The 12,604-nt window shown below is 39.5% G+C and overlaps 1 protein-coding gene across 1 annotated transcript in view; it reads right to left on the bottom strand.

The window, feature by feature from the left end:
- Positions 1 to 12,216, bottom strand: part of PSMA3 (proteasome 20S subunit alpha 3) — a 36,394-nt gene extending 24,178 nt beyond the window's left edge. Inside the window, exons 1-2 of the mRNA XM_020986464.2 lie at positions 12,040 to 12,216; positions 4,837 to 4,919 (exon numbers count right to left, since the gene is read on the bottom strand). Of these exons, the coding sequence (XP_020842123.1) occupies positions 4,837 to 4,919; positions 12,040 to 12,060 (104 nt within the window). The 5' untranslated portion in view covers positions 12,061 to 12,216. The remainder of the gene's footprint in view (positions 1 to 4,836; positions 4,920 to 12,039) is intronic.
- Between the last annotated feature and the right edge of the window lie 388 nt (positions 12,217 to 12,604).

The following is a 12,604-nucleotide window of genomic DNA, read 5'->3' as shown; positions in this document are numbered from 1 at the left end:
CCTATTTTATATACAATGACTGAATTTAAGGAGTTACATCATAAAAAGTTTTAGCTCTGTCTGAGCTTTCTTTAAAAACGCCAACAACTTAAAATAGAACTGAAAACAAAGTGGTTCATTATGTCAATGGGAAAAGTTTGATTTATACAATGTATACATACATTTTAAAGTACACATTGCATCAAGTACATTATGCAGTATAGCTATTTTCTTATATGTGAAGATTATACTATCAGTCAAAAATGAAGCACTAAAAACTACTTCAAGGTTAAAATTATGGCTTTTAAAAAGTCTATATTTGGTATCTCATATGACACTTTCATTCCATGATTCTTTTTATTCCAAACTGCCAACAAAAAATTCAACTGAAATACCAAAAAAAGCCTGTTTGACAGCCAATGCAACCAAGATTAGGAAGGAAGCAGAAAACTGGGAAAGATTTTTATAATCAGTGTCTCTGACAAGGGCCTTACCTCCATATATAGAGAATTAAGTCAAATTTATAAGAATACAAGTCATTCCCCAACTGATAAATGGTCAAAGGATATGAACAAGCAGTTTTCAGATGAAGAAATTAAAGCCATCTATAGTCATATGAAAAAATGCTCTCAATCACTACTGATTAGAGAAATGCAAATCAAAACAACTCTGACATAGTAACATCACAACTATCAGACTGGCTAACATGACAAAACAGGAAAATGATAAACGCTGGAGAAGATGTGGGAAAACTGGAACACTAATGCACTGTTGGTGGAGTTGTGAAATGATCCAACTATTTTGGAGAGCAATGTGTAACTATGCCCAAAGGGCTATAAAAATGTCCATACTCTTTGATCCAGAAATACTACTTCTAGGTCTGGATCCCAAAGAGATCATAAAAATGGGGAAAGGACCCACATATATAAAAATATTTATAGTAGTTCCTTTTGTGGTGGCAAAGAATTGGAAATTGAGGGGATGCCCATCAATTCAGGAATGGCTTAACAAGCTGTGGAATATGAATGTAATGGAATACTGTTGTGCTACAAGAAATGATGAACAGGCTGACTTCAGAAAAATCTGTGAAGACTTGTATGGACTGATGCTGAATGAAGTAAGCAGAAACAAGAGAACATTGTACACAGTAACATCCACACTGTGCAATGACTAACGTTGATAGACCTAGCCCTTCTTAGCAATGCAAAGATCTAAGACAATTCCAAAAGACTCATGATGGAAAATGCTATCCACACATCCAGAGAAAGAACTATGGAGTTTGAATGCGGATCGAAGCATACTATCTGCTCTTTTTTGTTCTTCTGTTTTGCTTTGTTTCCTCTTTCTTGTGGTTCCTTCTATTGATTCTAATTCTTCTTTACAACATGACTAACGTGAAAATGTTTAATAGGAATGTATATGTAGAGCCCATACCAGATTGCATGCTGTTTTAGGAAGGGAAGCAGGGAAGGAAAGGGAGAAAATTTAAAACTCAAAAGCGTGTGGAAATAAATGCTGAAAACTAAAAATAAATTAATATTCTTTTTAAAAAAAGCCTGTTTGGTTTGCCTGAAATATAGTAATAAGTGATGCAGAAGGGGCAATAATAAGTAATGGTTAGAAAGAAATGTAAATTGGGTTAAGTTCTCCAATGAATTCCAAAGTACTTTATGACATTACTATAAGAACTTATGAGAAAGACTACTGTGAAATCTCTTCAATAACGCTTAATGTTGCCAATTGTATTAATAATTTGTCCAAGATATTATGAGGTACCAAAGTTTGATTTTGATATATATCTTTATTACATGTGGCTCTTCCATTCAGTAAAGTCCACCTGGTTCTACCTCACATGCCTGCAAAATAAATGGTACCAGCATCATCTCCACAACAGAAAAACTTTACTTTTAGTCCTACCAGACAGAAGACTACAAGATGTCTCCATTATTTTACCCTTTGAAATTCAGAATCTAAGAAACAACTAATCAATTTCAAACTGGCCATATTTGTCTCTTGCAAAGGCAGTTTGAAACTGATAACCTCAGGGCCTCTAGTACAAAAAAGATAAGTGGGACATAGGATATACAAGTTGCTGGTCTCTACAACAACTTTCTAAGTATCTCAGAAAAGGCAGCATGATGTGATGGTGCATACTCAACTAGATGTCAAAGCTTCCAGCACCAACACAAGCAAATCAAATAGCAATTAAGCGTCACAGTTAGACCTTTTGAACCCTGCTGAGTAACAAAGAACTTCAGATTTGGAAGGAGCCTAACAGGTCATTTGTTTAACCTGTAGCCTTTAATCACATGTATGACAAGTGGTCATCTAGCCTCTGAACACCACCAGTGACAGGGGAATTCATCATCTTACAGGCCAGTCCACTCTACTGTCAGACAGCTTTAAGTATTATTAAGTTTTACTTCTACTATAAGGATTGTAAGCTTTTAAAATAATAAAATGGTGTAATAAGTGTCAACTAATAATTACATTCTCCTGTACTGAACCTCATCATTTTTCTCTTTTCATTCGATTTCTTAAACCCAGAAATTCCTGACTCCCAAGTACAGTGTCCTAACCATTTCAATCATGATGTCTCACTTAAACTTGTCTTTCCAAGGTTAACAATGATTTCTTAACTGCCAAATACGAAGGCATTTTCTCAATCCTCATCCTCCTCTACCTCTCTGACACAGATGACCATTTCTCCTCCCCAGGTTTTTATGCTAGTGTTCTGCCTTGGTTCTCTTCTATTCCTTCTCATCTCTTTTGAGAGATCATCATCATCTATAAGCTCATCCCCATCAGTTCACAAGGCTCTATCCTGGGCCTTGAAGATGATTCATGAAGGTATCCAGCCATAACCTCTCTCTAGAGCCCCTGTCTCACAGAATAAACTGCCTTTTGGACATTTCAAATCGGATGTCCCATAGGAATCTCAAATTTAAAATATCCAAAAACATAACTCATTCTCAATCCCATCCCATCTCCTAACCCACCACACTCTGAACATCCCTATTTCTGTCGAGGGCACCACCATCCTTCCAGTCACCCACACTTTCAGCCTCCACTCCTCATACACCACATAGCCAATCAGTTGCCAAATCTTATCATTTTCTTCCATAATAGCTTTCCTGTAATATCTCCTCTCAACTCAAACAATCACTATCCTAGTTCAGGTTCTCAAAACCTCTCAGCCAGACTGCTGCAATAGCTTACTAAGTGGTCTCCTTGCCTCTAGTGTTCTCCACACCCCAATCTGTCCTCCAAAGAGCTGCCAATGCAATTTTCCTAAAAAGCACAGATCTGACCATGTCATTCCCTGACACAAACTCCAAAAGTTCCCTTATTACCTTAACTAAGATCAAATAAACTCCTCTGGCATTTAAAGCTCTTCACAACCTGACACCACCCCATCTTTACAGCCTTATTATATGTTGCTCCCATTCATGAATGTCACGCTTCAGCCAAAATCCACCGTCCTTACTATTCCTCACACAAGTACTTCTTGAAATTAGCTGTTCCCATATCTGGAATGTTCTCCTCTGGTTCTTGTTTCCCGTCACCTTCAAGGCTCAGCTGAAATGTAACTTACTACACGAAGTTTTATTCCCTTTTGTTGCTGGTGCCTTTTCCACAAGGTTATCTTTCACTTACTTTGTATATGTATTTATATATGTACATGTTGTCACTCTCCTCTTCCCCAAACCCTTTTTGTAAGCTCTTCAAGGCAAGAGTTTGATTCATTTTTGTCTTTTCAATTCCCTAGAGTTTAGAACATCATGATGATACAGAATATGCCTTTAATAGATGCTAATGACTAGTTGTCAGGTATATATCTCTAACTCTTCTGAAATTATTTTGCTACCTGGGTGGAAGGTGAACTGAAAGATAAGGAAGCAGAGACTGGTTAGGAAGCTAACACAACAGTTTAAAATTAAGGTGTCCATATACTGTGCAGCAACAACCAGACTAATATGTCACTGGGAAACTTTTAACAAAATAAATAAAAAATACAATGTGATATAGATAACATTAATTTGTATACAATATACAGCCCCAAGGATTTGAGTATGACACCTTTAGTCTAGAAGATAAGGCTTCATGGGGTGACAGTCCTAAGGATGGAAAGAATGGGTAACAAGAGCCATTGTGAAAGTAAAATCAACAGGGTTCAGCAATTAACTAGATATGAAAAATGAGTGAACAAGAAAAGTCCAAGGTAACCTGAATATTTGGCTTAAAAGATGTGTTAACTATAAAAAAAAAAGATAGTCACACATCATTAATGGTTTAGAGCCTATTTGCTACTTCTGTTTAGGAGGGGGTAAGTTATGGAAGTGATAGGAAGACAAAAAAAGCATCAACATTTATAAAAATACATTAAAAAGTAGAATTAAGTTCAGAAAAGGACATGAATGCAGTTTTTACTATTGTGTTAAATTTAATATACTCTTTAAAATTCTACATAAAAGCTCATTGTTTCACATAAAATCATCTTGTATGCTGAAATGTTCATTTTTAATACTTAAACACATAACAAAAAGGAAAATTTATTTTTTAAAAGTATATTTTCTCTCAAAAAAAAAAAGTGTGTTACCCATGCTGAGTAAAAAGAAACTGTGAATATTTGTCATCTGTTCTGATCTTTGAAGGGAAACTACAAAAATAACACATTTTAAAGCAAAGTAATAAATAATAAAGAAACAATGTTTCCAGAATGATCTAATAACAAAGTATCAAATTTCTAAACTCTCTGAAACCCAAGAAAATTTGCATCTCAAAATCACAAGACAGTATTTGTTTGAGTGACAATTTGCATACAAGTTCATTATACAAGTAAAATATTTTCCTTACCTACTGTTTTCCACTGCTTTCATAGCATATTCAACTTGAAAAACTCTTCCATCAGGAGAGAAAGTTGAGGCTGACAGATCATACTAAAAGAAAAAAGTAAACAAAAAGTAAGCTTGTTGCACCAACATAACATCTTTGGTATTGATATATCTATAACAGACCCTGCACTCAGGAAATTTACATTCTATTGGAGGATAAAACAAACATGTACACTGCTAAGTAAATACTAAGGAAATACAGAGTTAAAGGGGAGGGGAGAGAAGAGACTCTTCTAGGTAAATCTAGACCTTGAGGGAAGATATGGATTCTGAACAGCAGATATTAGATAGGAATACATTCCAGAGATGAGGAATAGCTTATGAAAATGCTGAGGTGGGAAATGGCATGCTGTGTTTGAGGAACAGCTACTATAGTATTTCACTGCGTAATCATCGCACTCTGGGGTTTTTTTTTTGTTTTTGAGTTTTGTTTTGTTTTGTTTTTTCAGGCCAAACACCGGTTTATAACCTTTCATCACATAATAGTCACATGGTATAATTCTGTTTGTCATGCCACTTAAGAGGTAAACAGCACAAAAATGTATTCACCAGTGAATATGGATTTGCATTTATCTCTCCCACACAACACCAAGCCTAGAATTCTCAGCACTGTCAGTATTCAATTGTAACGCATATTCACGTGTATTCCATGCATCCTAATCTTGTACCAAAGACAGTTTAGTAATAAATGGATTTTTAAGTAATACTAGCACATTTTTCTTTTAAAAGTTTCACATAATGGTCATATTCCGTGTGTGTGTGTGTGTGTGTGTGTGTGTGTAAATATAATTGGGGGGATAAAAAATTGGCATAAAGTCTGCAACAATTATGCAGTGAAATACAGTAATCCAGTTTGGATAAACCACAAAATGCTAAAGGAAACGGTATAAGGTAATGCTGGGAAAAGCAGTTTGTAACCAGAATAAGGAAGACCTTAATTATCAGGATCATTAAGGAGTTTGTATTTTAGATTAAGGTAAATAAGAAACCACTGAAGGTTTTAGAGCAGGAAAGTGAGTAGCATGGTCAGATCTGGCCCTTGGAAAAATTATTTTGCTAGTTAAGTGAAAGACAGACTAGGAGAGGAGAGACTGGGAAGCAGACACTGATTAAGAAACTAATACAACCGTCTAGAAGACTGAAGCTTTGATTAGGGTGATGAAGAGTAAGGTAATTCAGACATGAAGCTGAGCAGCATGAAGGATATAGGTTCCTTCAAAAGAAATCAGAAATTTTGGTGGGACAACTTGGGAGTCATGAGAAAAAGACCTTGTTGGGCACAAGTCAGCTCACAGAAGAAAATCCATCAACCAAGTAACCTACCAATAAATGTTCTATCAATACGTACATTGGAGGAAGCAGAAAATAAGGGGCTCCAATCTGACCCTGGAGGATGGACAATGGCCTACCAATCAAGCTGGCTTTGGGGACTCTTGATAAAGTCTTGTTTTTCTTTGTGATTGGCTTTACACAAGAATTAGGGTAGAGGGAAATCTTAAACATAAGGGGGAGTGAATCTAACTGCCTATTTACAGGGAAATGGAGACTAGTTAAAAAAGGAATCACTTGTGTTGAGAGGGAGAGAATGGACAGGAAGAAAGAGTGTAGGAGGGAGAGAAAGGAGAGAGAGAGAGAGAGAGAGAGAGGAGAAGAGAAAGAGAGAAAGAGAAAGAAAAAAAAGAGAGGGAAGGAGTGGGGGAAGAGGAGGGAGCAAGAAAACAAATACACAGTGCACTTCTCTCTCTGCCTCCGAAGGGACATGATGAGTTCAGTTTTGAACACACTGAGTTTCAAGTGATGACATTATACAGGTGGAAATGTCCAGCAGCCAGTCAAACATGCAGGGCTGGATGAAGGTAAGGAGAAAAGTAGAATTTGTGTATCTGCATATGTGGTCTGCATAAAGATAACTGAACTCAAGGGAACAGATGACATTTTCAAGATAAAGTCTGGAGAAAAAGAAGAGGGCTCAGGACAGAGCCTTAGAGAACTGGAGAGTTGAGAGGAAGATCACAAATCAGAAAAGGAGACTTAAGAAATGGAAAGGTTAGAGGACTAAGACAGAGCAGTGTTCCAGAAGCCAAGGAAAAGAGGGAATATTGAGATGAAGGGAGTGGCCAACTGTGTCAAAAGCTGCAAAAAGTTCTAGGAAAATGGCAACTGAGAAAATAGCATGGAATTGATCAATTAAGAGATCACTGGTAACCTCTGAGAGAGGTTTCAATTGAGTGGTAAGGTCAGAACCAGACTTCAAACGCTGCTGAAAAGGGAAAGATAATGAAGTAAAGGTAGTCTATACATCAGAGATGTCTAACTCAAGGTCAAAACAAGATTAAAATGTGACTGGGAAATGTTTAACAACAACAACAAAAAAATACAACAGATAATGTTAATATTGTGGTTTTCAATATGCAGCTGCAGGGATTTGAGTTTTATACCACTTCCACCAACATGTGGAAGTTAATATGCAGCTGCAGGGATATAAGTTTTATACCACTGGTCTAAATAATTGTTTTTAGAATCTTGGCAATGGAAAGGAAAAGAGGATGAATCTGAAGGTCTGATAGGATCAAAGGGAGATTTTTTTCTTTTAAGGATGGGAAAGACTTGAGCAGGCCTGAAGGCAACTAGGAAGGAGACCAGAATAGACTGAAAATGAAAAAGAAAGTATGTCTAAGTAAGGAGGCAAGCTCCCAGATGAATTAGGAAAGGATGTGATTAAGGACACAGATGATCAGAAGAAATGGATCTCTTCTTCTAAGACTGAATCAAAGGAAGAAAGTTTGTAAGAAAGGAAGTTTTAGAAAGGTTTTTAGGTATGAAGTAGAAAAGATGAATATAGTTCAACAGACAGCCTTGATTTTTTCAGTAAAGTTAGAAGTGAGGTCATCTGCTGAGGGAAGGAGGGCATTAGGGACTTGAAAAGTTTGAGAAAAACTGCTAGAGAACACGACAGGAAGTCAGTTAGGAAAGAATAAAAGTATTACTATAGCACAGCAATGACCCACCCACCCTAATTCCAGAACAGCCTCCCAGCATCTTTGCCAAGAAAACTTCAAATGGGGTCACACAGAGTCAGCCAAGACTGAAAAGACTCAACACCAATTAGTTACCATGAATTTATAATGCATTTGGTGAATGAGGTTATGGAACTTCTTCTAGTAAGTAGTACGTGGCAGTTCAGGAGCAGGAGCAGAAGGCTCATGAAAGAATTACCCAAAGCTGAGTACTGGTAGAACATAAACAAGAGAAAGACAACATAGGAGGGAAGAGTAGTAGACAGTGCTTTGTTGAACTGGTTAATTATAGGGTCAAGACCATAAGAGAAAAAAGTGAGGTGAGTGGAGACAGGAATGAAAGCTCTGGAAGTTATGGTGAAGAAAAAGTAATTTAGGAGGAATGAGGCAGAGGATGATATGACTGTTTGTACTTTTTCTTTGACCCAGAAATTCTGGATTTTGGCTGTAATGTTCACTAGAGGCAGCTGGTAGCACAGTCACAGACATGGAGTTAGGAAGTCAGGCTTACTCCTTTGACCAATATATCCCTTCCTCAATCTGTTGTCCTAGATCTGTGACCTAGAACTGTGCAGAGGGCAACAAGATGCTAGTTGGCACCTGTCCCAGCTGAGGCAACCCAGTATGAGTCTAAGATCTTTGCCTGCCCTGGTGGACAGCCTCTCCCTGAGCACTGGAGTGTTCCATCTGCTGCATACTCCTGGCCCAACCCAATTCCCAGTGTCCACAAACTTGTGTCTCTGTGCTCATCTAAACTGAAAAAAATGACTCACTGTGACTTTATTTCCCCATCATAATTTGGTCGGGTTCATTTTCTAGATCTGCTTGGAGAAGGTTTTTCTTTGGGGGGGGGCATTTGCTGTACTGTTTCCTGCTACTCCATCACCTTGGCTCTGCCTCCACAGATGGTGACATGATGGTGACATGAAGGACATTAGATTATGACTAAAGAAGGGAATTATATAATTTAAGATCAATAGTTTTAGATAATATGGTCTACTCTAAGGTATGATACAAATGGAGTAATTCTCTAAAGGAGGATGAGTTACAAGTGATGGTGGCACAAAGAGAGATACAGAAGTGATAGTGGAGAATAAGGAGTATGCTGAATTTTCCTCCTGGCTTGGTACATCAAGTGTCATGAAAAAAGAAACAACCAGCATTAAAGAATGTAGCAAGGGACTAATGAGGCATCTTCAGGAGAAAGATACATTTCTGTGAGGATCAGAAGTAAAAGATCTAGGATGAAGATACTATTATTATTATTATTATTATTATATTATATCACAGGGAATTTTAAAGGGTTATAATGGAAGGATGGGCAGAAGGTAGAGATTAGTGCCTGAATCTATAGTTAAGGTAAGAGATTCAAATGACTAAATCACAAGGATTATGAAGGCAGGAGGTGGAAGATTCCTAAACAAAAAACAAGGGCAGTGTAACAGTTGACTGGTATAGGGTGAGAAGAGGGTCAATGAAAATTTAAGACTCCAATTATCACTCTCTCATCCCCCCCCATTTAATCAGTTACCAAGTTCTGTCAATTTTAAATCTCACATCCATGCCCATCTCTTCTCTCATGTGGTACAGTGGAAAGCATATTAGCTTTGGAACCTTCAAGTTCAAATCCAGCCTCTGACACTTACTGACTGTGTGACCCTAATCAAGTCCTGTAACCTGTCTCAGTTTCTTCATCTGTAAAATAAATAACACCACCTACCTCACCGAATTGTTTTGTTGATCAAATGAAATAACACATTTAAAGTAATTTGCAAATGTTGCTAAAGCAATATGTGAATGCTAGCTATGATAATTTTCTGAATGACTTTTCTCTGAACCTCAATTTCCTCATGTAAAAGAAAGGAGCTGGACCAGCTGGCTTCTAAGGTTACCTTCCAATTCTAAGTCTAAGACTGTGACAATTACCCTAGTTCAGGTCCTCATCTATCACCTCTGACCTGGTCAACTGCAATATTCTCCTATTTGGTTTCCCCCTGCCTTCAGTACTCCACATCTACAATCCATCCTCTACACAGCTGAGAAACTAATATTCCTAAAGCACAAGAATGATCATGTCACTCCTTTTGCTCAAGATCCAGTGGCTCCTATATTTTCTAAGATCAAATACAAATTCTTCTCTGGCATTTAAAGCCCTCTGCAACCAAGCTCTCTAACCTGTCATTCCAGATTAATTTCATAACACTTCTCCTCATACATAAATTTATATTCTAAACAAACTAGGCTCTTGCTATTTCCTATATACAAAATTCTATCACCATGCCTTTTGCACAAGTAGTCCCCTATTTCTGGAATGCTATCCTTCCTCATCTCCACCTTTTGGAATCGGTGGCAGCTTTCAACTGCCTTGTGTATAGCACATCACTTATCTTCCTGAATGTTTATACCTGATAGAATGTAAGACCAGGACCTGTTTCATTTCTGTCTTTCTATCTCTAATATTGTATTTCATTGACTTATACATAGAATTCACTTAATAAATGTCCTTGCCTTACCTATCTAGAGGCCAATAATTTTGGGCATCATAGGCAGTGAAAAGGGCAGTAACTTTTTTTAACAAGATCAATCAGCAGTATGTGTGTGGGACTAGCGGAAACAGTAAGCTTTTGTAACATTCTGAGTAAGAGAAAAGGAGAGCATGAAGTGGGGTGGCGACAAGGGAATGAAAAGGCAAGGGATAAGAGAGGAAAGGTGGCGAAGTAGAAAGAATGTTGGTTGGTAAAATCAAGAAAGACCTGGACAGTAATGACACTGGGTAGTACTGGCATCTCTAAAAGCTGGAATCATACTTGCAATTAATATTAGCCATACAAGGATGATGTGAGGAACACTTTGTAAAACTTAAAAGTGGCACATATTAATTATTATGCAGAGTATTAGAACTTTCCATGAAAAATAAACTCAACTATTTTTCCTCCTGGTAACTTAAATGCATTTTGGCTAATTAGCTACAGTTTCATAGATACGAAAATTAAAGAAAAAAAGTAACAGGACTTAACTTGAGACCTATTCCAGAGAATCTTGTAAATTGCTTAAAGGGGGGTGGGAGTGGTTTGTGGGGGGTGGGGTGTAATTTCAGTGTCTAGGACATCTGCTAAGGAGCTATAGATAAACATTAGGGATATGGATCTCACTTTAACAACTGCATACATCAAAAGAAGTTAGTAGAAGCATAGAATTTAGCTGAGAGGAAAGGTGGGAAAGCTAAATAAGTTTCCAGGAGATACATCAACTACCCGACATTGGTTTTTTAAAAAAAATGTATTAAGGTCTAACTGCCAAGTGAAGTAACTTAAATTCAGAACTAGGCTTTATAAACTACAAAATACCCGCTGTCGTGCAACACCCTATCTTGTAAAAAGGAGTACGTGGGAGGTGGGAGAGAGAACTAGCTTAGCAAAACAGCTAACTGTAACAAGAAAACAAAAATCTCAGCTCTAAGTCAGATTTCTTTTCCTAATTATCATCTTCTTTCAGAGTTCAGGCAGGGGGGCTGGGCTTTGTGGTGCCTTCTTCAGAACCTGGGTTGTGTTTCTGTATTTTTCCCGGAACGACGGAAATGTAGAGTCCCACGCAAGGAGCCCCGTGACTCAGCACGCCGAGCACTCGGGTCTCTTCAGCCCGAGTTTCTGGGGTTACACGAGCCTCAGGGGCCTGGCACCAGCCCACCACCCTCTAAGCTCGGTAAGGGGGAAGGTGTCTTCTGGTGACCTCAACCCTTCCTGCTCCCCTCCCCGCCCCACCACTCCACCGCCCATCCCCGGCCCTGCGGCTCACTACTTTCGGTTTCCTTAGCCAGCTGAAGAAAATGACTCGGCAAACCTAAGGAGGCCCCGGGCCCTCGGCGCCCGCTGAGCCGACGGGGCCACGGCTACCACGCTCCTGGGGCGCGGCTTCCCAGGGGCCGGGACTCTAGGCCATGCTCTCCGAGGCTGCCGGGGCGCTAGGGTGGGGGGTGCTGGCGTGGGGGGCGCGTCTTTCCCAAAAGAGAAGCCGGCGGGTCGGGCCGGAGGTGGGCGCTAGCATATGGGGAAAGGCACCGGCGTGAGGAGCGGAGGGTGAGCTCCGAGCGGCCTCTGCTTCCCCCTCGATCCCGTACCCCTGATCCGCGCGGAGAATACAAGACTCACCCCGGTCCCGATGGAGCTCATGGCGCCTAAGCCACCACAGAGACGTGGAGTGATCTCTCAAGGCCTAAATCGCCGCTCCTCACGCCACAGACCGGCGCAAACGAACAACGCCGGCTGTCATTGGTCCGAATTTCAACCAATACCCTCCAGGAGCTGGCCCCTTTCTCTTGCTATGCCTAGGAGCCCAGAGGCAGCGGAGGTGGGGGGAGTGGAAGGGAGGACGCGTGCGCAGAACTGGGTGTGGGGGTTGGGGGAGCTGGAGATGTGACGTCAACAGCTGGAGGCTGGCGGAGCTCGCGCAGATCCTTTTGTCTCCACACTGCAGCCAAGTCCCGCAGTACCCCTCCCCCCACCTACTGCCATCTTCTCTGAAAGGTTGCACCTTGAGAAAGGAAGATCCCAGCAGAAGTAGCTAAGGAGTGAAAAGACTTACAGACTAGCCAGACATAAACAAATAACACTCTTGTTATGAGTTGTGGTCTACTTACACTATATACCAAGATAAGATCAAAATAGGCACATGATTTAGACATAAAGGGTGATAACCATAAGCAAATTAGGAAAG

The sequence above is a fragment of the Phascolarctos cinereus genome, unplaced genomic scaffold, assembly GCF_003287225.1.
Source record: "Phascolarctos cinereus isolate Bilbo 61053 unplaced genomic scaffold, phaCin_HiC Scaffold_3;HRSCAF=262, whole genome shotgun sequence".
In the NCBI taxonomy this organism is placed as follows: domain Eukaryota; kingdom Metazoa; phylum Chordata; class Mammalia; order Diprotodontia; family Phascolarctidae; genus Phascolarctos; species Phascolarctos cinereus.
Note: the sequence above shows the minus strand (reverse complement) of the source record. Positions and strands in the feature narration are given on the sequence as shown.